This window comes from Gadus chalcogrammus, chromosome 18 (genome assembly GCF_026213295.1).
Source record: "Gadus chalcogrammus isolate NIFS_2021 chromosome 18, NIFS_Gcha_1.0, whole genome shotgun sequence".
NCBI lineage: Eukaryota > Metazoa > Chordata > Actinopteri > Gadiformes > Gadidae > Gadus > Gadus chalcogrammus.
The window spans coordinates 6,002,134-6,022,687 of record NC_079429.1 but is presented as its reverse complement, the minus strand read 5'-3'; the positions used below and the strand labels follow the sequence as shown (position 1 = coordinate 6,022,687).

Here is a 20,554-nt window from a genome sequence, read left to right as displayed (position 1 = left end):
CTTCGGCACATGTCAAATCAAAGATTACAGAAGGCACTTCAATTTCACAGCCACAGAGACAAACGGAAACCGACCTGCAAAGTCAGACCCAGACAAGGAGGGTCAAACCCTCAAAAAATGTGGTTTGATATTTTAACTTGGATAAGTGATCATGTGATGGGAATAAAACGCACAACCTCATATCACTTTTCGAAAAACAAGCTTTCATCACATGTTCGCCGGATCACGTGACATCCGCAATTCTGATTGGCCTTGAGCTTCCATGAGCTGGTACAACGTCCCGTGATTGGCCTAAATCACCTCAGTGAACCAACTCTTCCTTATTGCCTGCAAATGGAACACAACTTCTAATCCGGACGCAGGCTCTCGCTCGGGTGGACGAGGTTCAAAATGCATCCTAGAAAAGACCGCAGTGTTGCGCTGTGTGTTGGGTTAAGTTTCATGTGTTTTATCCTCACAGCGCACTGCAGATTCCCAACTCTGGATCATCTGCAGCCACAGGCGAGCGAGAAGACCCAAGCCAGAGCAGTGATCCAGCTTCTGAAGCGACTGCTGGGGGACAGATCCACTGAGTTTATCATTTCCGTCAACCGGAGCATGTCCAAAGACAGTCTGGATGTGTGTGAGCTCCGGTCGACCAGAAACAATCAGATAGTAGCCACTGGGAGTACTGGGGTGGCCGTGGCTTCTGGTCTTTATAACTACCTGAAATACTTCTGCAACTGCCATGTGTCCTGGTCTGGAGACCAGCTGGACCTCCCTCGTCCTTTGCCCCAAGTCACCGGGGTCCTTCGGATAAACACCAAGCACAGGTATAATAATATAGTAATAAACTGTATTTATATCGCACCTGTAATGCAAACAAATGCAGCTCAAAGTGCAGTAGCCTACAGTAAAGCTTAAAAGAAAAAATGATAAGACACAAAAACCAAAGTAACAGTGGAATGAAAACAAATATAATTAATTAATGCAATGAAATCAGCAGAGAAATCCTCATAGATAAAATGCTAAATAAAAGCTATTAATTTGTCTTATAAAATGCTAGATGTTTAACCGGCGCCCAAATATATTTAGTGACCTTGCCTGAGTTTTGTTGATAACCTCCAATCAGCCCAGATCCCACCATATCCACAGTGTTCCACAGTGGTAATAAAGTATTCTCTTAACTAGGTCATTTGTAAGTGAATTGGATACATCCCATCTCATTTCACTATTTTAATAGTGATCCAAAAAGTATAAAACTCTTTTTTGGGGGGATAAGAGAGAAAATATAAATCTTAGTTTTACTTCAATGGACTGAAATTGTCGATCAAATTGTTTCAATGGGGCTAGAGGAAGTGTCTTCAGTGTGATATGATTTGTTCCCATGGAAGAAGCCCTTGTGGAGGATAGTTTATGTCAGCCCGTGTTGTGTTCTGCAAGGCAGCAACAGAAGAGGGTACAACCCCACAAACAAAGCCTTGTCACGCATTGTTTACTGAGCGTAGCGGGGTTGTTGTGGCCGCCGGCCCAACTTAAAAGACCCCTCGAGCGTATCGTTAGCCTCGCATCGCCTCACTCCAGCTATGTCATCATGGCCCAGTCCGCCTGCTAACAACACGCTATACGTCTGTAGGCATGCACTATGCATCTCTCCGCCGCAGTCGTCAAACTCCAAACAATGTGCGGTGATCGAAGGGTTAAACCAATCCATTGCTGCCAAGATGTCTGGTTATTTAACATGGTCTGTGAATGATCCCTCCCTACCCACAGCTTGGGTCAGGCTGTCTGTTCTGACGAAGCTCTAGCATTCCCCTCATGGTTCTCCATTCCATGTTCTATAAAACGGTCATTGCCATGTGTCATCAAGTGTGACATATGAATCACATGAGAGAACAAAGTTGTTTTTTTGACACTATCTGGTAGTGCTGACCTTTTCTTATTTTGTCAAATTATTTCCATGATCTCAAATCTCTGTTTTACACTTTTCTATCTATATTGCAGTGTTTTGTTTTTCCCCTTGATCTCTGAACGCTCTCCTCCTCCTCCACCGTCCAGGTTCCGGTACTACCAGAACGTGTGCACCGTCAGCTACTCCTCGGTGTGGTGGGACTGGCCCCGCTGGGAGCGTGAGATCGACTGGATGGCTCTGAACGGGATCAACCTCCCTCTGGCCTTCACCGGCCAGGAGGCACTCTGGCAGGAGGTAGGCCCCCCCGTGTCCCCTCGCTCTCACTGATGTACACCTTACCTTCACTCTACAGAGTTCCTAGCAGTTGGGCTACATGAAGGGTATAACGCCATGCGTGGTCTAATCTTTAACTGAATCAGCCTTGTTTTAACACTGCTTCCATGTTGTCTTCTGGAGGAGATAGGAAGCTAACTCAATGCAACGCCTTGTACTCTCTTGTACTGAACGGATCAAGTGTACAATGACTGCATAATGCTATGCTAGGATACCAAATTAAACAGTTTTTCGTTTGTTATTGATCAATAACAGTTTCGTAGATTTGTTATTCCAACATGTTAACTGTATTTCAAACCATCCAGTTTGTTGACCTGTTGTATTTTTTCAGGTGTACCGGTCGCTGGGTTTGAACCAGACAGAGATGGAAGAGTTCTTCTCTGGCCCGGCGTTCCTGGCCTGGAACCGCATGGGTAACATGTTTGAGTTCGGAGGTCCGTTACCCCAGTCTTGGCATGTGAATAAACTTAACCTCCAGGTAGGACCATTTCTGTTCAATACTTTTCAAAGAAAACATTTCAGCACAACATATTCAATCACTACTGTTGAAGTGATTACATTTTTCATACCATTTTGCTATGGATTTCTATTGAAGCATTTCATAATTGAAATAACTTTCTTTCAGTTTAAAATATTGGAGCGAATGCGGTCTTTCGGAATGATACCGGTCCTTCCAGCATTCTCAGGGAATATTCCAAAAGGAATTCTCAGGTGAGTCCAAAGTATTTCAAACTGCTCATTAAAAAGCTTAATGAGTTGCAAGGATGACCAAGGAGTTACCTGACTTGGGATATTCATCCTGAAAAGTGGGAGATTTAGGGGCTGCAGGCAATCATACCGCACAAATGGCAAAGAGAATTTATATCTTAACGCATTGCAAATGACTAGACTGTGAAACTACTATGTAAATGAAACACCTTCAGTGACACTGACTGCTAGTATCAGTGCATAATTCATAAGGTTTTACTCAATATATATAATTTGACAAATTAAAATGATTGATTATGCGTGATAGAAAATCAAGTGGCTTATTGGTACTTTACGCTTCTCAGAAAACGGTTGAAAAGTGAATCAAGGGAACGCTGAACGTTTCTGCAGTTAGTTCCACGTTTGATGTCTCATTTAAAAAACCACCACCTCCTCAGCCACCGTCTGGGACCAACCGTTGTCCTCGTTTCCCTCTCTCAGGTTGCATCCCAGCGCCAACGTGACCCGGCTGGGACCCTGGGCTCACTTTAACTGCAGCTTCTCCTGCGCCTACATCCTAGACCCACGTGACCCCCTGTTCCTCCAGATCGGCTCCATGTACCTGTCCCAGGTGGTGAAGCAGTTCGGGACGGACCACGTCTACAACACGGACACCTTCAATGAGATGACTCCGCCCTCCTCGGACCCTGAGTATCTGTCGGCGGTCAGTCGCTCCGTCTTTGCCTCCATGACTGCGGGTGAGAAGGATCGGTGTTGCGTCGGGCTGGTGGGAGACAGTGGTGTGATCGTGTGTTTGGCCGACTGATCCTTTTACACGTATGCGTAGGGACAGGTGTTTGACTGAAATCCGATCATTACACTACGATCGCCTGTCGTATTACTGGTTATACGATAGGAATTCAAACAACCTCACACAATGGTTGATGAACTGCACCCACAAATTTGACACATACATTTAAAAGTTGTGAATGGTGTTGTGACAACAATTGAGGCCTGACCCGATGCACGAATGCTTTGCACAGACGAGCGGTTCCGGTTCCTCCAGTCTGCCTCCTTCTGTGTTCCACGTCTTCCTCCCTCGCTCAGATCCTGTTTTCCCTCCACAGTTGATCCCCAGGCCATCTGGTTGATGCAGGGCTGGCTGTTCTTCAGCAGCGCCTCCTTCTGGAGGCCCCCCCAGATCAAGGCCCTTCTCCACGGCGTGCCCATCGGACGCATGATCGTGCTGGACCTGTTCGCCGAGACGGAGCCCATCTTCTCCTACACAGAGTCCTTCTACGGGCAGCCCTTCATCTGGTGCATGCTGCACAACTTCGGCGGGAACAGCGGCTTCTTCGGCCAGGTGGAGAGCATCAACTCGGGGCCCTTCCAGGCTCTGTCCTTCCCCAACTCCTCCCTGGTGGGCCTGGGCATCGCACCCGAGGGCATCGAACAGAACCCGGTCATCTACGAGCTGATGAGCGAGCTGGCCTGGCGCAAGGAGCCGGTCAACCTGTCCAAGTGGGTGTCCCTGTACGCCATGCGGCGCTACGGCAGCACGCAGGAGAGCCTGGGCGCGGCCTGGCGGCTGCTGTTCTTCAGCGTGTACAACTGCACCGTTCCCCACTACAGGAACCACAACCACAGCCCGCTGGTCCGCCGGCCGTCGCTGAGGATGAACACGGAGGTCTGGTACAACCGGTCCGACCTGTTCGACGCCTGGAAGCTGCTGGTCGAGGCCGCGCCGCCACTGATGTCCAAGGGGACCTTTCGGCACGACCTGGTGGACATAACGCGGGAGGCCCTGCAGGTGCTGACCTCGGCGTACTACTTGGAGATCGCCGAGTCCTTCCGCAACCAGAAGCTCCCGGAGCTGCTGACGGCGGGCGGAGTGCTGGTCCACGACCTCCTCCCCGAGCTCGACCGCCTGCTGTCCAGCGACGGGAACTTCCTGCTGGGGCCGTGGTTGGAGCAGGCCCAGGCTCTGGCGCTGGGCGAGAAGGAGGCCCGGCTGTATGACATGAACGCCCGCAACCAGATCACGCTTTGGGGGCCCAGCGGGGAGATCGTGGATTACGCCAGCAAGGAGTGGGGCGGTCTGATGGAGGATTACTACGCCCAGCGCTGGGGCCTGTTCGTCAACACGCTGGTGGACTGTCTGCACACCGGGCTGCCGTTCAAGCAGGAGGCCTTCAACCAGGAGGCGTTTAAGGTGGAGCAGGGCTTTGTGTACAACGGCAGGAAGTATCCCTCGGAACCCACCGGAGACACTTACGAGATCGCACGCAGGATCTTCCTCAAGTACTATCCACAGGCCATGAAGAGGTTATAGCGGGGGACACCGCAACATGTACAGCACCAAGAATGTCTCCCACTTCCTAATTCATTAAACGATTTAAGTGTTTTTATTTTTTTAACTGAAAGTCCTTACTTTTTTTTGGTACTGGCCGATACCAAGTAGGACACATGAGTACTTATAGTAGTTGTCTCCAATGATAAGACGCTGTCATAATCCAACGTTAACTACTACAGACAAGGGTTGTTCGTCAAGGACGCTGTATTGTAAAAGTACTTTTTTTTTTTTTTTTTTCTATTTCCCTGCCATCAGTTAGGGAAATAACCAGTTGTTTGAAGTACAGTTGGTCACTGCCGTCTGCCGTGGTTAGCATTAGCAATACTCCTTGTACTATACGTCATAACACATTACAGGATGTTTAATCAAGCTGCTGTTATTGAAAGAAATAGTTGTCAATTTTATTATCTTAAATTGAGCAAAATATTGATTTGTTTTTTAGGGGATCTAAAGGTTTTTTTCACCCTAGATTAACAAATGGTTAGCCTCATAGCATAATTACCTGAGTCATATTTTTGCCAAATTGTGATATCTAATTGCCTCATTGGCAATTAGATAAGATGAACCTTAGAACAGGATTCAGTCAATTATTCTATGAGGCTAATGAAATGTCACGTAACAGTTGAGATGAGGGCACCCAGGTCAATGTCCCTCTCTGAACCCATAGCGCAGCTACAACAATTTGTTATTCTACCTCAATGATTAAACAAAATCACTGTGACCCAGTAACTGAGAATATTTCCATTTTGGGTCTTAACACACCTAATTTCTAAATTTTTCTTATGTTTTCACTTCCTAGTCATTTCAAAACGTTTTTCTCTCTCTTCCTACCCCATCAACCTCAATGTGTTTAATCATTTAACCGTTCAACCAGTCAAATGTAATTATGAGACGCTTGGCCTTTTCTATTTTGTTTGTGAAATGCATTCGCTTTGACAAACAAGTCGGTATTGCAGATTTCTTTTTTAATTTCTTCATTGAGCAAAACTCATCTGTGCTATTTAATTTTTTCATACTTTGGATTACAACATAAAATAACTTTTATATGATGAAATCCCACATTTAAAAACAGCTGTTTGTGGGACACCTCAGGAAGTTTGTAAATCCGTGTCAATCATTTCCTTGTGAACCAGTTCTTGTTTGTAATGTCTTTTCATACTGTCTGCTCCTTGAAAGAGCATTAATTAAAGCGTGCCATTTGTTAAACTGATCCAAATAAATCAACCGGGATACATTATCTTCCGAAGATACTTTTTCATGAAAGGACAATAATTAAGGCATACTGAAAAGAAGAAAAAAAGATCAACATTTTTAGATCTAGTTCTGTGGGGGCCTGTAAAACTAAATGTGTGGATTACCAAAACATTGCATAAAGCTGCCAGGGCCCTACTTCCGAGTTTCTGAATTAATTGAGATACCGGTAGAACTGGTTTGAAACCAAAAGGCACAGGATCTGCTGAAATCGTCATTGTTGCAACAAGAAGAGCCAAGGATGTCTGTGTGTGGCATTACTAAACAGACATGGATTTGCATTAGGTTAAGGTTAAATACCATCACGGTGATTGTCTTTTTTTGTAGGGTTTAACAATTTAACACATTTACATTAAGAAATTATTTGGAGTTTCAAAAATGATGTATTTTGGTTTCTTCAATGGTATACTGGCAGTTTCTTATCCTTTTTAGCCCAGTTCTATCAGAGTCTAGAGTCAAAGATATTGAAAGGAAGAAGATATGTTTCTAACATAAATGGATGAATGGCAGGGTTAGGCTGGATCATATGAAGTGACTGAAGGAGCCATCGTCTGGAATTGTATTTATTAACAGACATATAAGACATATTGTTCCCCAATATAACTGGCAAAGGAAACCTCCCCTATATTTCAAAACATTTATTCCATAATATTGAAATCATCACTGCAGCTCTGTATTACAATGATAGCATAATGTAATGAGAATTAAAAACATATGCTCACTTGGTACACCAGATCAATCTCAATCACCTTTACCAACCAACCAATATATTTTCACTCAAACAAAACAAATGAGACAATCTCTATGCAACCATTCGTTCAGATTCATACAGAAACATGTGTTATGTGGGGTCAATGCATTAATAGTTGTTGAAAAACACTTTTGACAAGTCAATGTTCCTATGTCAGATAGGATGGAATGCAGCCATCTCCATTGAGATCTGTTTGTATGCGACGTTCGTCCAAAAGCCTAAACCTCGATGGCCGCATTCCATCAAGTCGTCTCGTCTACACTAGCTATGAGGACAGGTCCGTCATTACCACACCTTCCAACTTTGTCCCGACTACAGAAGAGGAAAAGGACCGTTTCATTCATGTGTTTATAGCGACGTTAACTGAATTAACATGGGCTATTTAATTAGTCTCTAGTGCCTCACAGAATATCGCTGTGAATCAAATGAGCAAAGTCATTCCTTTCCAGCCTCCCCTAAAAACGAGATAGGTATACTCTTTTCCGACGACATAAACAGCTAATACATATAAAACAATTATCTTTACTAGCTGTTTAGGTCATGGAATTGTTTTAGTTAAAAAGCAAGGCCAACTTTGTTCAAAGTTTTGTTAAAAGGTGTAAACAAGTCATTTTTTGAGTCTTTGCCTCGGCAGCCTCAGTGGTCCTAAACGCCTCAGAAGCCTTCTGCCTTCTGCGGCGTCGCCTGGTGGTGCCTCGCTCTACGCCCCCAGTGACTCCATCCACGTCCCTTACATGTGCAAAAAAACTAGTAGCATCTCAGACTCTGACGCCCTCGGCTCTTTATTCTCAGGTATTATGATTAGGGTTTAACTCACGCGAGTAAGATACCAGTCCGAGTAAAGGTGCATTCATATATACATTACTCTTGCCATTAAGGTGGGCCCTCTGCCGGGGTCCTTTGGTTAGGGGACAAGAAAATAAACACATCATGTACAATATATCAGGGGACTAGCTGGTCCCCTCTCTCTCTCTCTCTCTCTCTATGGCCAGTCGGTCTGTACGTCTGTCGGTCAGTCATTCGGCTGGGCTTGATGTTTATATTGTAAGGGATCGATTATATTTCATGTTTCCCTTTTATCCGCTCAGTTTACTGAACAGGAATCGATGAGGTTGTCGTATTAAGTAGGTATTATATTATGGGTTGAGGGAGGGGTTGGGGTTGTACACGCGAGCGTGTGATTAAACACGATTCACATATGTTGGTAACAAAACCTGCCCGACAACACGCAGCCCTCATATGCTTTCACACAGTCGGACATGATACACAGTCAGACGTTTCTTGCATAAAAAAAAAAATTGCATTTTGCTCAAATGAATCAATGGTGAAGGATCCTAAGCCGACTCGTGGGACTCAATGCCCTGAATGAAAATGCTGGATAGTGTTGCTGCTGGGGTGCATCGATACAGCCTTACCACTAGAGACACAGGAGGAGTATATGAGCACAGCTGCCAGGATGATTACATTTCAGTATTTATAATCAAAGACAACTTGAGGAAAAACAGCAACAGAAATAAGGCATTGGTACAAAAAAAAAAATATAGAATTAAAAGTCATTCTTCCCCCACCAAACTCTTGTAAACATTTCAACAGATGCCAAAAAGCTTCCTCTGAACACTTCCAATATGCATCAAGTTAGTTTTTATCGACAAGGATATGAGATCATATATTCTCTAGTTCAGGTTACAGAGTTAATTAAGCAATTAAATATGTATTTACCTCGCAAATATTGATTTCTATATAATGTACCTCTCATCTATTACAAGCTACAAGTGACATGTTAAAATCAAGACAGTTTATCCGGGCCAAAATGAGCGGGGACGAATAAAATAGAAATAGTAAATTAATTATTATTGCCCGATTAAAATATACAATTTTAGCCTGCTACAATGGAAATGTTAATGATCATCAAAACAAAATAATAATTGAGCTTAAGCTCAAAATAACTAAATTACTAATATAGCATTGCCTGCAGTGAATAATCTACTTTTGCTTTGATTTGACGTAAACAGCGCTGTAGCATTCTGTTCCTCAACGGCCACCAACAGAGCAGATTCGTCTGAACAATCATACAGTCCTCATCATCGTTCCATGGTCCCGTAACACATGGTTCTGTAACACATGGTCCCGTAACACATGGTTCCATAATGAAACCTTTTTCCCCCCATTGTCATATCACATGGATGGGTTTAACCGGGTAATTGACAAACTATATTCTTATTTCTTCCAACTACGTCAAATCAGGTAACAGTGGTAACTTATAACTAATGAAATAGAAAGTGGCCTCATTTTTTTTGCATGAAAAAGGGAATTAAAAAAAAAGGGAATTAAAACGGTTTTCACATGACAATGTCACATCATATTGATCAAACAAGGTCTGAGATTGGGGTGAATAAAATGAAAAAATGTCATGGTCTTCGGAAAGGACAGGTCATTTGGCAGCAACAATGAAGAAAAAACATTTAAATAGCTAAAAGAACATGTCATGAGAACAGTGGAATCATCACTAAAAATCATGAGGTCATCAAACCGAGATCAGGGGTTTCAACGAAGCGCAATGAGTCCACAAATTGTTTATAAAAATGTTGTTTGGAATAGTATATGCAGATCAGATGAGAATCATGTTGTTAAACATCGCGATATTGACAATATTAATTTTGATTACAGTAATTATTTTACCTGAGTTAGATACCTGTAGTCGTTTGAAACAACTAAAACATAAAATAAGAGAAACTGAGAAAGAGATGCATGGAAACTATGACCAGCAGTCCCTTCTCCACTGGTCATGTGAAGCTCAACGCTTTTACAGCATGGGCCGGTAAGACTTATTAAAGCATGCTCTCTCAAAATAAACTAAAACGTCCATTTGACTACCTCAATATAAACTAGTCTCATCGTGTTGAAGGAGTTAATGGTTAGGCATGTCCCTCAGCCAAGTAGACGAGCCTGTAAACTTTGAAATTGTGATTCAGGTTGTTGTTTTTTTAACGTCAACATTTTAACACCACAAAAAGGAGGTGGAAATAAAAACCGACCGGTTAACTAGCCTATCGTTCCACCGAGTCGGCAGTGGACTCCCCCCGAGTTGAGTTCTCTCGGGTGCGCCTCAGAACACATCTGAGCGTGTGCGAGAGACAACAAGCCCTTCGACCGTTCTGCCAGTTATGTTCCAAGGGGGGCGGGACTACAAATGCCTTAAAAGGACGTGGTCATGGACACAACAAACCTTCATACAGTACAGTGCAAGTCAATGTTTGTTTCACAAAAACAAAAAAAAGGGAGAGACTGGCTCTGGTGGAGTTTCACTCCGTTTACAAAGGGGGGGGGGGGGGGAGACACGAGACAAAAACATCCGCACACACAGATGCACGCGACCAGGCAGTTAATGCGTGAGATGATGGTGACGACGACGACGACAACGTAGGCGACCGCTGCGTTGCCATGGTGATTGGATGGCGAGTTGAATACTCTGGTTCTTTTATTACTCTATACTACATCTAGTCCGCCGGGAGGGAATGAGAGTGTTGTGGCGAGAGATCGAGGAACCAACACTAAATATTAAAGTAGCGTAGTTATGACATATGGTGTGTGGGAGCAGCTGCCAAAGGGCCAGAGAGGAGATGATACAAGGTTAGAGAGAGGGGAGGGGGGGAGGTAGGGGGTATCTAAGGGGGGGGGGAGGGAGGGGTCCTAGGAGGCATCGTCATGGATCTCCTCCAGCACGGCCAACAAGTGCTTCAGGCCGTAGATGTAGCCATGGTCCTGGCTGTCGCTGGGAAACACGTGGGCAAAGTCTATCATCCTCACCTCCACCTCCCCTCCCTTCCCCTCCGTCGGCCCCGTGTCCCTCCTCCCCCCGCCGCCTCCCCCTCCCCCCTCCGTCTCACCTCCATCGCTCGCTGCTCGCCGCTCCGCGTCCGCTTGCATCAGGACCACCCCGTTGCCGTTGGGCTGGAGCTGGATGTCCCCGCCCGCCGGGTCCGTCGCGGCCGGGGGAGCGGCGGGGGGGGCGGCGGCCATGGGCACGCCGCCGCCCCCGCCCCCGCCCCCGCCGTGGTTGCCGCGGCGATGCGCCTTGGCGGCGTGGCGGTAATGCTGCGCGGCTTTCCTTTGGTTGTCGTACTGGTGGGCCAGGCTGAAGCCCGTAGTCCAGCCCTGGATGTTGTTATTGTTGTACTCGGACATTTCCTTCAGCACCCCCGAGTCCGACCTCCCCTCGTCCCGCCCCCCGCCCGTCGAGACCCCCGTGTCCCGGACGTCCCGGTCCTCCGCCGCCACCTCCGTCCCGGGCGCGGCCACGGGGGACAACGTGGGGGGGGAGGAGGGGGGGGAGGAGGGGGAAGGGTGGCCCTCGTACACGAAGAGCAGGGAGCTGGCGTAGAAGACCAGCTGCCTCTGGGACTGGAACCAGGCCAGGATGCGCCGCACGCGCCTCACGCTGGCCGACACCGCGTCCAGACGCAGCCCCGCGCCGTTGTGGAAGAACTTGGAGAGGCCTGGGGTGGGGGGGGGGGCACAAGGGACACGTTGGCAAACATACGTCTCTCACGAGGAAGGAAGTACCACAGCGTCGAGGATTAGGATTCAAATGGAGGAGCGGCCGCTTTGAGGTCACACACCCGTGTGCACGCGCATGGAGAGGAGTGCGTTCAGCTTAGCCCTCTAATAAGTTAAAGATAAACTGATGGAGTCTAAGGGTGCGTGCATACCTGGTTCGTATGGATATTGAATTATGATTGCATTTAAAACCGTAGCTTCAAGTGGGACCTCATGACAGAAAGCCGTTAGTGAGGCTGGCTTTCATAGAGACGGACTTCCTGTCTCTTTCGTACTCCAGGTCGGACCAGCGGGTACGTACCTTCTTTGACAGTGTCCTTCACCAGTCCCCTCCCGTAGTGCTGGTCGTACGTCTCAAAACTGTCATCGCACACCTTGTAAACCTGACGGAAAACATAAAGAACAATAAGAACGGGATAATAATCATAACATTTACAGCTGATAAATTATCGCCGTCTTCCATTCATGAGCAAACATAGACTGGAACATTGTCTCCATCTACTGGGGACATAAATACAACATGTTCTAATAAAGTTACTCCCCCAACACGTTCTAGTAAAGTTACTCCCCCAACAAGTTCGAGTCGGGTTACTCCCCCAACACATTCCAGGAGAGTTGGAGGACACCTCAAACCATCACTTCTTAATAGAGTTACTTCCCCTGGTAGAATTACTTCCTGTAAGAGAGATACCTCAATCCAACCCTCTCTAGTAGAGTGACTTCCTCTGTAGGACTAGTTACTTTCACCAACACATTGTAGCAGAGTTACATCCAACACACAACACATGCTTGTGTTGTGTGTATAGCTCCATCCAAAAAGGCTTTGTTAGGGGGGGGGCAAAAACACAACAGGCTAACAACGACCAATCCACTTGACACTCGTAGCTTTCCGGACGTCAGAACGACAACCATTTCACAATTGACCTTGACCTCTTTGACATCACACATGGGAGGGCCACCCAGATGCATGATGGGTAGCTGAGCCTACCTGTTGGTTCAGTCAACTAGGTAAACTGGTAGCTTAATCTGTCTATCATTAATTTGGGCGGACGCGCCCATGTGTGACGTCACCAGAGGGTTAATTATAAAACAAAACTGCTCACTGTTAGTAACAGTGTATCGTGTCCTTATGCTCGTAAAACTCCTTAACTACAATCTACATCTTATTTAATGCACCCTTTCACGATCCTTATACTTTGACCTCAACTTTGCGTCAGAAATTCTCGTGGATCATTTCTTTATCATTGGAACCCCTATGGGATCGGGTTAAAGACTAATCCCTGAATGAAGCATTGTTTATCGAGCACCAATACAAGCCCCTGTTGCTCAACAGCCACAGACACCAAGGGTCTAGATTGACACCGCGGAACCAAGCCCCTTATTTACGATATGTTGGCAGAGGGTGTGGACCAAAGTTTCAACAAAAACTGCCATTTACACAGCTCTGAATGACCGCATGACAAAGGATCTGGATACAAGACAAACATGTTCAGCCCTTTCCAAGGACACTGGTGCGCTGGCTAGTTCAACGCATCGCTGCAAGCTCTCTGCACAAAAGGTCATTGTAATGTCAACAAGAGCGGAGAAAATGGCCGTAGAATGAAACAAACACATTTGAGAGTACGGTAACACATTTTAGTGTATGTTACACATTTTAGTTTACGGTAACACACTGTAGTGTTTGGTAACACACTGTAGTGTACGGTAACACACAATAGTTTACGGTAACACACAGTAGTGTACGGTAACACACAGTAGTCTACGGTAACACACAGTGGTGTACGGTAACACACTAGTGTACGGTCACACACCGTAGTGTATTTATCACACGGTCTACAGAGCGGTGGCTATAAGCAAGTTTCCTAACTTGTCAACTTCCTGTTCTTGAATTTCTTTTGTGTTTTACTGATGACATTCATATTGGTGTCAAAATCGATTCAAAGCACTAAAGAACTCCATTAGAAACAGATGAAGAACAACTCAAAATTATAACAAAACTATTCGAGTTGTGGCCCTGACTTATGGTGTGTGTGTGTGTGTGTGCGTGTGCGTGTGTGTGTGTGTTTGAGGAATGAAACAAGAACAAGTGGATGCTATGCTTGGTACTGTGTGGCCACAGTGTTCAGCTGAAGAGGAACACATGACTCCACCGCAGGTAAATATTAACCTACCTGAAATCCATACCTCCCACCTGGGGATGTGTTTTCATTGTGTCGCAACACATTAGGTGACATTTAGCTCTGAGAATTTGCTTATGGTTCAGAACGGTGTTGCAATACAGATTACGTGTGTGATTTATGACATCTGAAAGAATGTGTGTCCGGTTCACAAGTGATCTGACTGCTTTGTTCCATATTGATGTGTCGAATTAGCTTTAGGTATAGCTGCGGGGATTACCAATACCATTTCCGCCCACAAGGCTGAAATTGACGTTATGGAGAACTTTTTCTGAAGATGATCATCTTTGCAGCCAACCTTGTTTAAACTCAATGCAGCTTCGGTACCGGCCTCTGTTAGTCAAGGCCAGTGGGGTCTGTGTTTAGAAGGGAGTTCAGATCCACCCATCTTGGTTTTCTGACTCATCCCACACAATGTTTGCCTTGCTGCTATCTGCATAAAATCTTGGAGGGGCCAGTGTCGGGAAATTAGTTTGGTGGGGCCTGCGTTTCTCTGTTTCCTCCGCAATCAGGTTGTCATATATTAACTCGATCATTCTGTCAAGTACTTTTCAGCCCACGTTAACAAAACAGATCCAACATGGGATTCCAACAGTGTCATCACAAAAAGTTAATGAACTACAAATGTCTCCATGTGCGGGGGCGATGGGGACTACATTTCCCACTCACCCTCATGCCAAGGAGCAGGAAGCCGATGTCCTCCATCAGCGGGTACTTCCAGATCTGCATCTCTCTCTTCTCCTGCGAGGCGAAGGGGTCATAGCTCTGCTGGCCCAGCTTCACGTCCATGATGCACGGCTTGGTGAAGCGCCGCGTCACGTCCTCCAGCTTCAGGTAAAGGTCTGAATCCCACAGCGAGAGAGGGGGCGAGGGCGAGAGAGACAGAAAGAGGGCAAGAGAGAAAGAGGGCAAGAGAGAGAGAGAGAGACAGAGAAAGGGCGAGAGAGCAAGAGGGCAAGAGAGCGAGGGGCAAGAGAGAGAGGGCAAGAGAGCGAGAGCGAGAGCGAGCGCTTGTTTTACATATTGTATGATGTTGTATGTGTTTGTCCCTTATCCGTCAGGGACAATGCAAAGATCATTATGACTTGAAAACCTGACAGATGTACTGAACGTAGGGTTTCTAGCCTAGCTTCGAGGCTTTGCTACTTTAAAAAAATGACACAAAACTAAACATTATGTATAAGGGGAAATACCACACAGCTAGGTGGAGATGTTGTTTCATGGTACACATATGAAAGAGGAATTGGTGTTTAGCACATAGTTATAGATTTGGGAATAAGCTAATTGCAACCATCAACAAAGAAAATAACCTAGACTAAAAGTTGGTTTGTTTTGGGACATTTCACACTTTAGATGGGACACACGCATCAAACACACACACAAACACACAGTGTTACCGTTAGGGCTGTCTTGGGAGCAGCAGGTGCCGTAGTATTTTGGCAGGTGATTCTGGAGCTCCAGCATACACGGATCATAACAATCCTTAGCATACACCTGGGGAAAACACACACACACACACACACACACACACACACACACACACACACACACACACACACACACACACACACACACACACACACACACACACACACACACACACACACACACACACACACACACACACACACACAGTGTCAGTTCTGCGTTTTTCCTTTATAGAGTGACTTTGCTTTGCCAGAGACTGAATTGGAGATTGGACAGTGACGACCTATAAAGCTAAAAAAAGAAGCAGAAATAAAGACTAGAGGAGCAGCTTCTCCTACATTGTTCTGAAGCCACGCTTTAACACCCCTGCATGTTGGCATGCAAAGTCAAAATTACCATGAAGGGTACAGATCGACTTACAAGTTGCTAGGACCTGGGGGAGGAAGAACTAGACCGTGACACAGCTATGCTAAATATCTTTGAACCGGTTTGCTAGTCTTAGTCAGTATTCAGGATAATCATGGTATTCAGTGGCTTAGACAGCAGGGGAGTTCAAATAGTTGCATCCATAGGATTCAACTATTGGACATGATAAGTCATTGATTGTCTTCCATTGGCAACCACATATAGTATAGTCATGCGTTGCCAAGTTATAAATCTACAACTTATGAAGCTATAAATCCTTATTTCAGAGATTACTTTTTTTCGGCCCTAATGACATTATTGATATTTTGTGAAACTCTTTTGGATTATTGACCTAGTAAAAACGATCTAGCGGAAACTTGCACTACTAAATAAGCTGGTGGATTATTGCACCATCCTTTCTTGCCTATGGTCTAAGAAGGGGGCATGGTGAAATCACTTTTTTCGCTCCCAGCCAATACAATACCAGCTGCCAGCAGAGAAAAGTGTGTGTTGTTCTGTAGATCCGGGGTGCTGCTGAGGCAGACCGACCCGCTAAGCCCTGAAGCAACACGCAGTAGCAACGCTCCGCCTGTTGTCTGTGACGTGTGGTACAACGCCAATGTGCATGCCACGCATACATGCGGGTGCATCCTATGGGGGAACTGCGAGTGTAGCAACGTGCCATCAGGTCGTTTAACAGGCGGTATGCATGATCCTGTACATGGCGTGTAAAAGGTGTGTTTTGAACGTATAAACACGTGTATAAAGTTTGGTTCTTTGTGTGTACCACTGTGTTCTTGCACGGGTGTTAATACATTATGTTTGCTAGGGCGAATAAATCAAACAATTTGTGCTGCATTAATGCACAGTCACACACATAGTGATATAAAACCGTTGCATATCACTAGTAGACAGAGTCCACCTAACCCCACCCCTGCTGTGCATGTGTGCGTGCGTGAGACTTTGTTTCCATTACCTTGGTGTAAAACTGCATCTCTCGTGGACCCCTTGGTGGCGGCTGAAGCTGTTTAAGGACGGTTCCATCCGGGTGCTGTAAAATACCTGCCGCCAAAACAGGGATAAACATTAGGCAAATCATTTTAAAAAGACACGTCTACGCGTGTGCGTGCGTGTTTACATGTGATAGCATACACACACAGCATGGCTTTAACTGCACATTCCCTACGTGACATCTAGTACTCGATGAAGTGTTAAATCCACGGCCTATTGCTCACAGCCATTCATCTCATTAATCAATCCATCGCTGAGACGATTCCATTATGCTTAAAGCAAAATACAACAACTCAACACCCATGAGCCATCATGGACCTGTGGATTACTTCCCCTTCCTTCCCCACATGTGCAGGTAGACGTGATCGGTCCTAGCACCCCAGAGCATCACATCATAGTGCGGTACATCGGTAGTGACACATCGATAAACCTTAAAAACAAAACTGCAAGCACGTGTGATCTGAATCTTTACACGGTAACACAGCAGACCTTCGAAATGGGTTTGCAGTCAATCCGAACAGGTAAAGCCTTTAGTGTGAATTTAGGCTTGACCATGGGGTGTGACTGGACTCCAGATAGCAGCGTTCAATACAATACATCGTCTTTTCAGCTTAATATTCCTGACGCTGTCGTTGGGACGAGAGTAGCCGAGGTAGAGGACGGAGACGGCCCTGAGGGATTACAAATGTACGCTGTTCTGCTGTTATATAATGCCCACAACATTATCACAGAGAACTTCCTATTGCCGCGACCACTGTCAGGCTAAAGTGGGATCCATGCCCCGTTTCCAGCAACACTTTCCCCACACCGTGGAAACAAGATCTCTGTCTTCTCTTCCCTCTATCACTTGGACAGACTTTTATCAATTTGTGTGCATGTGTGTGCGTGTGAGATGAAAAGAGAATGACTCATTAGGGATTGTATAGCACACCCATGTTTCAATACTTTATTTGCATTCTTTGGCAACTTGCATGCAGTTCACCTTGAGGAGTAGGGTTACAGGTGGCCCCATAAATCGGGATTAATGATCGGGGAGCAAACATAGGGTGAGCCCGGACTGGTCAATCTCGCGGGGGCAGTGGTATCGCGGCCGTATTTCGTGAGGAGAGCCATCTGGCCACAACTGGTTAGACTGAACCCACTGGTTCAACTAATCCCAACCCTCCAACACAAACAGTAACCTGGTACGCAGCCAGCCTATCTGGTATTCACACCAGGGCAACCGTTCAGATGACTTTGACATTAAAACACGTTCAATTCAACCGGGTAACGGTTGCTTTCCACACTATTGCATTTACAAAGCATTTATTATACTGTTAGTCTTTTGAGCTGCTGAGTGAGACAGTTGAGCAGCCAAGCATTTGTTTTAAGATGCAACCCTGAATTAATTCACCTAACAAATGATCAAATTCGACCCCCTATTGGCTGGTGGTAGGTGTTAATTTTGGACCAGTGAAATGTTGGCAAATCAGTATTTTTGAAAATCAGATTTCAACCGGTTCCAACAGAATCTGCGTTCAAGGCAAATCAGGTCTGGGATGGTGACATCAGGCCATGACCATATAGGGAGGCATATCCGTCCGACGTTTCGGCGGCTCGCTTGCTTATCCGTCAGTGAATAATTGTGCGTCTCCCACATCCTTAACTTTGAACTCTAAAACTTCACAATTTCGTATAGGCAATACCTAAACATCACCTTTTCTAATGTTATATTGAATCTTACTCCTTAACAAATTCAACTGACATCATGACTTCATCTTGAGCTATGTAAATAATGTACAGAGACAGTCATTTATAAGAATTCCCTTGTCCTGGGCTCGTCTATTGATACATCTGATCAACCATACTGGGTTCTGAACTCTCCCAGTTGAGGTCTACTGATCAGGAACTAAGAACTTCATCCTCAGCATTAGGGAGCAGCAATTCCTCAATTGATGCAGGGCTTTTCGCCTATATTTAGAAATTGAAACGGAAAGCAACAGGCAGGTGCTTACTGACTATAACAACATCACAACTGGATAATTTAAACCAACCTACCAACTGGGCAAGTGTTGGAATAGGAACATAAACGTGCGTGCGATATCGGTTGTTCAGAAAGAAAACTCGGTGTGACAGTGGAGGTGTGGAACGTTAATGTATCTTCTCAGCAAAAGTTACTGATTGACCAGGTGTATACCGACCAGGGTGAGCTTTGTACCGGCATCCAATCAATGTCACACATGATATCATTGCATTGGTAGTGGCTCCGGGAGGAGTCGATGAATGGCATTTAAAGAAAGAACACGTCAAATCATACAAGTTTGTGTAGTTATTAGAATGCCCTGGATCCAATGTGAAAACGACAGGCGAGGAGGGCGTAGGGACATGGCAGGTGCCATGGAGGATGCTGTTCTGGTTTGGAGAGATCATCTGAGCTGGTGGGTCAGTGTGTTCACTCACCTACTTTGTCCACGCCATACTTGTGACCCGCCACCTGATGGGACAGCGGCACGCAGCCGCTGAGGTGCGACGGGCCCTGAGGGAGACCCGTCTCCTCCACCGGGGGTCCTGAAGAGGGACGCGGGCTGAGATTTACCCCAAGTGTCGGGCTAGAGTTTAGTTCCAGTCTGCCCAGGGATAAAGACGAATCCATGCTGGCCTAAAGGTGGCTTTATGGCGTTCATGCAAAATATAGCCTTCACACAACAAAAAATAAAAAAAATAAAAAATAATTGCAACTGTGGAACTTTGTGGATTCACATATTGCTTTTAGGTAAGAGAATCAACCACAAGGTAGTTGTCTAAGTTCTCGTCCAGCAGTCGAGGAGCCTTCATGGGTTCCCTCCGGGTCCGAAGCACAGACCCACGGTGTGTGTGTTGAGCGACGGGGAGCCCACCGATTCGACCCCGGTGAGAGCGGCGAGGGAGGACATCCAAAGCAATGCTGATTCAATGATTCTCATATCTTGAACAGCAGCATAAATACACGGTAGCCACATCCCACTTCCTCGCTTTTAAGAGCCGTAAACACCCCTCTCCCTTCATACTCAGTGGAGATCTGCCCAGCTCTCGCTTGATGACACGGATATCCTGGCAGTCATTAGTGGAAACAGGGGAGATTACCTTCCAATCACTGTCCGAAACGCAAGCAACTTTATTTATTCCAGTTTCGATGGCTATCTCGAGCATTATCACATCAGGCACCGAGAGTCCCGAACCCCCCCGAGTGTCCCCGAGTCTCCCAACTGTTCCTCCCGACTCTCATGACATCAGTCTGTCGTGCACCGTTAATCCTCGAGCGCTGTGCGTTAAAAATACGATGTAAAGTGTGCGTTGTCATGTTCAAAACCATCACAAAATACCATGTTGGCAGAACGGAGGTCAATGGCTGTAGACGTAACGAGCTGAGCCTCCTACACTTGCGACACGCTGTTTCGACACTGTCGTAAAAGTCGATCATTTATGGCAAATATTAATTCGATACATCACGTGACGTCACGTCCATGTACTCTGCACTTTTATGCAAATTAAAGTATCCATTCAATCTTTATCGTATCCAATGCAGTGGACTCCACCATACAAGCATGTGCATGTCCCACAACCTAATCTAGGCCTTCGTGGTTCAAAACACGACGTCATCGACGTCACTCTTCCCCCATCAGTTTATGAGAAGAGTTACGAATAAGGAGTAGATACATTAATGATTCAGCAGTTTAATTAAACTACATAAA

The 20,554-nt window shown here is 45.7% G+C and overlaps 2 protein-coding genes across 2 annotated transcripts; one reads left to right on the top strand and one right to left on the bottom strand.

The window, feature by feature from the left end:
- The first annotated feature begins 294 nt into the window (after window positions 1-294).
- Window positions 295-7,240, top strand: LOC130370983 (alpha-N-acetylglucosaminidase-like). Its single transcript, XM_056576562.1, has 6 exons — window positions 295-812; window positions 2,038-2,185; window positions 2,556-2,702; window positions 2,850-2,935; window positions 3,413-3,669; window positions 4,039-7,240. The coding sequence occupies exons 1-6, from the start codon at window positions 391-393 to the stop codon at window positions 5,241-5,243; spliced, it is 2,265 nt and encodes a 754-aa protein (XP_056432537.1). The 5' UTR covers window positions 295-390; the 3' UTR covers window positions 5,244-7,240.
- LOC130370985 (inositol polyphosphate multikinase-like) lies at window positions 5,518-20,278 on the bottom strand. The gene is made up of 6 exons (XM_056576565.1): window positions 19,284-20,278; window positions 16,810-16,895; window positions 15,398-15,494; window positions 14,670-14,842; window positions 12,125-12,206; window positions 5,518-11,762 (listed from the first exon to the last, which is right to left on the bottom strand). The coding sequence occupies exons 1-6, from the start codon at window positions 19,474-19,476 to the stop codon at window positions 10,957-10,959; spliced, it is 1,437 nt and encodes a 478-aa protein (XP_056432540.1). The 5' UTR covers window positions 19,477-20,278; the 3' UTR covers window positions 5,518-10,956.
- Window positions 20,279-20,554: the final 276 nt, after the last annotated feature.

Coding starts and splice junctions, on each gene's coding strand:
- LOC130370985 (XM_056576565.1), bottom strand. CDS start 19,476: ATGGATTCGTCTTTATCCCTGGGCAGACTGGAACTAAACTCTAGCCCG. Junction 16,896..19,283: donor GTATGGCGTGGACAAAGTAG/GTGAGTGAACAC, acceptor TTTTGGCGGCAG/GTATTTTACAGCACCCGGAT. Junction 15,495..16,809: donor AGATGCAGTTTTACACCAAG/GTAATGGAAACA, acceptor TGTTTTCCCCAG/GTGTATGCTAAGGATTGTTA.
- LOC130370983 (XM_056576562.1), top strand. CDS start 391: ATGCATCCTAGAAAAGACCGCAGTGTTGCGCTGTGTGTTGGGTTAAGT. Junction 813..2,037: donor CGGATAAACACCAAGCACAG/GTATAATAATAT, acceptor TCCACCGTCCAG/GTTCCGGTACTACCAGAACG. Junction 2,186..2,555: donor AGGAGGCACTCTGGCAGGAG/GTAGGCCCCCCC, acceptor GTATTTTTTCAG/GTGTACCGGTCGCTGGGTTT.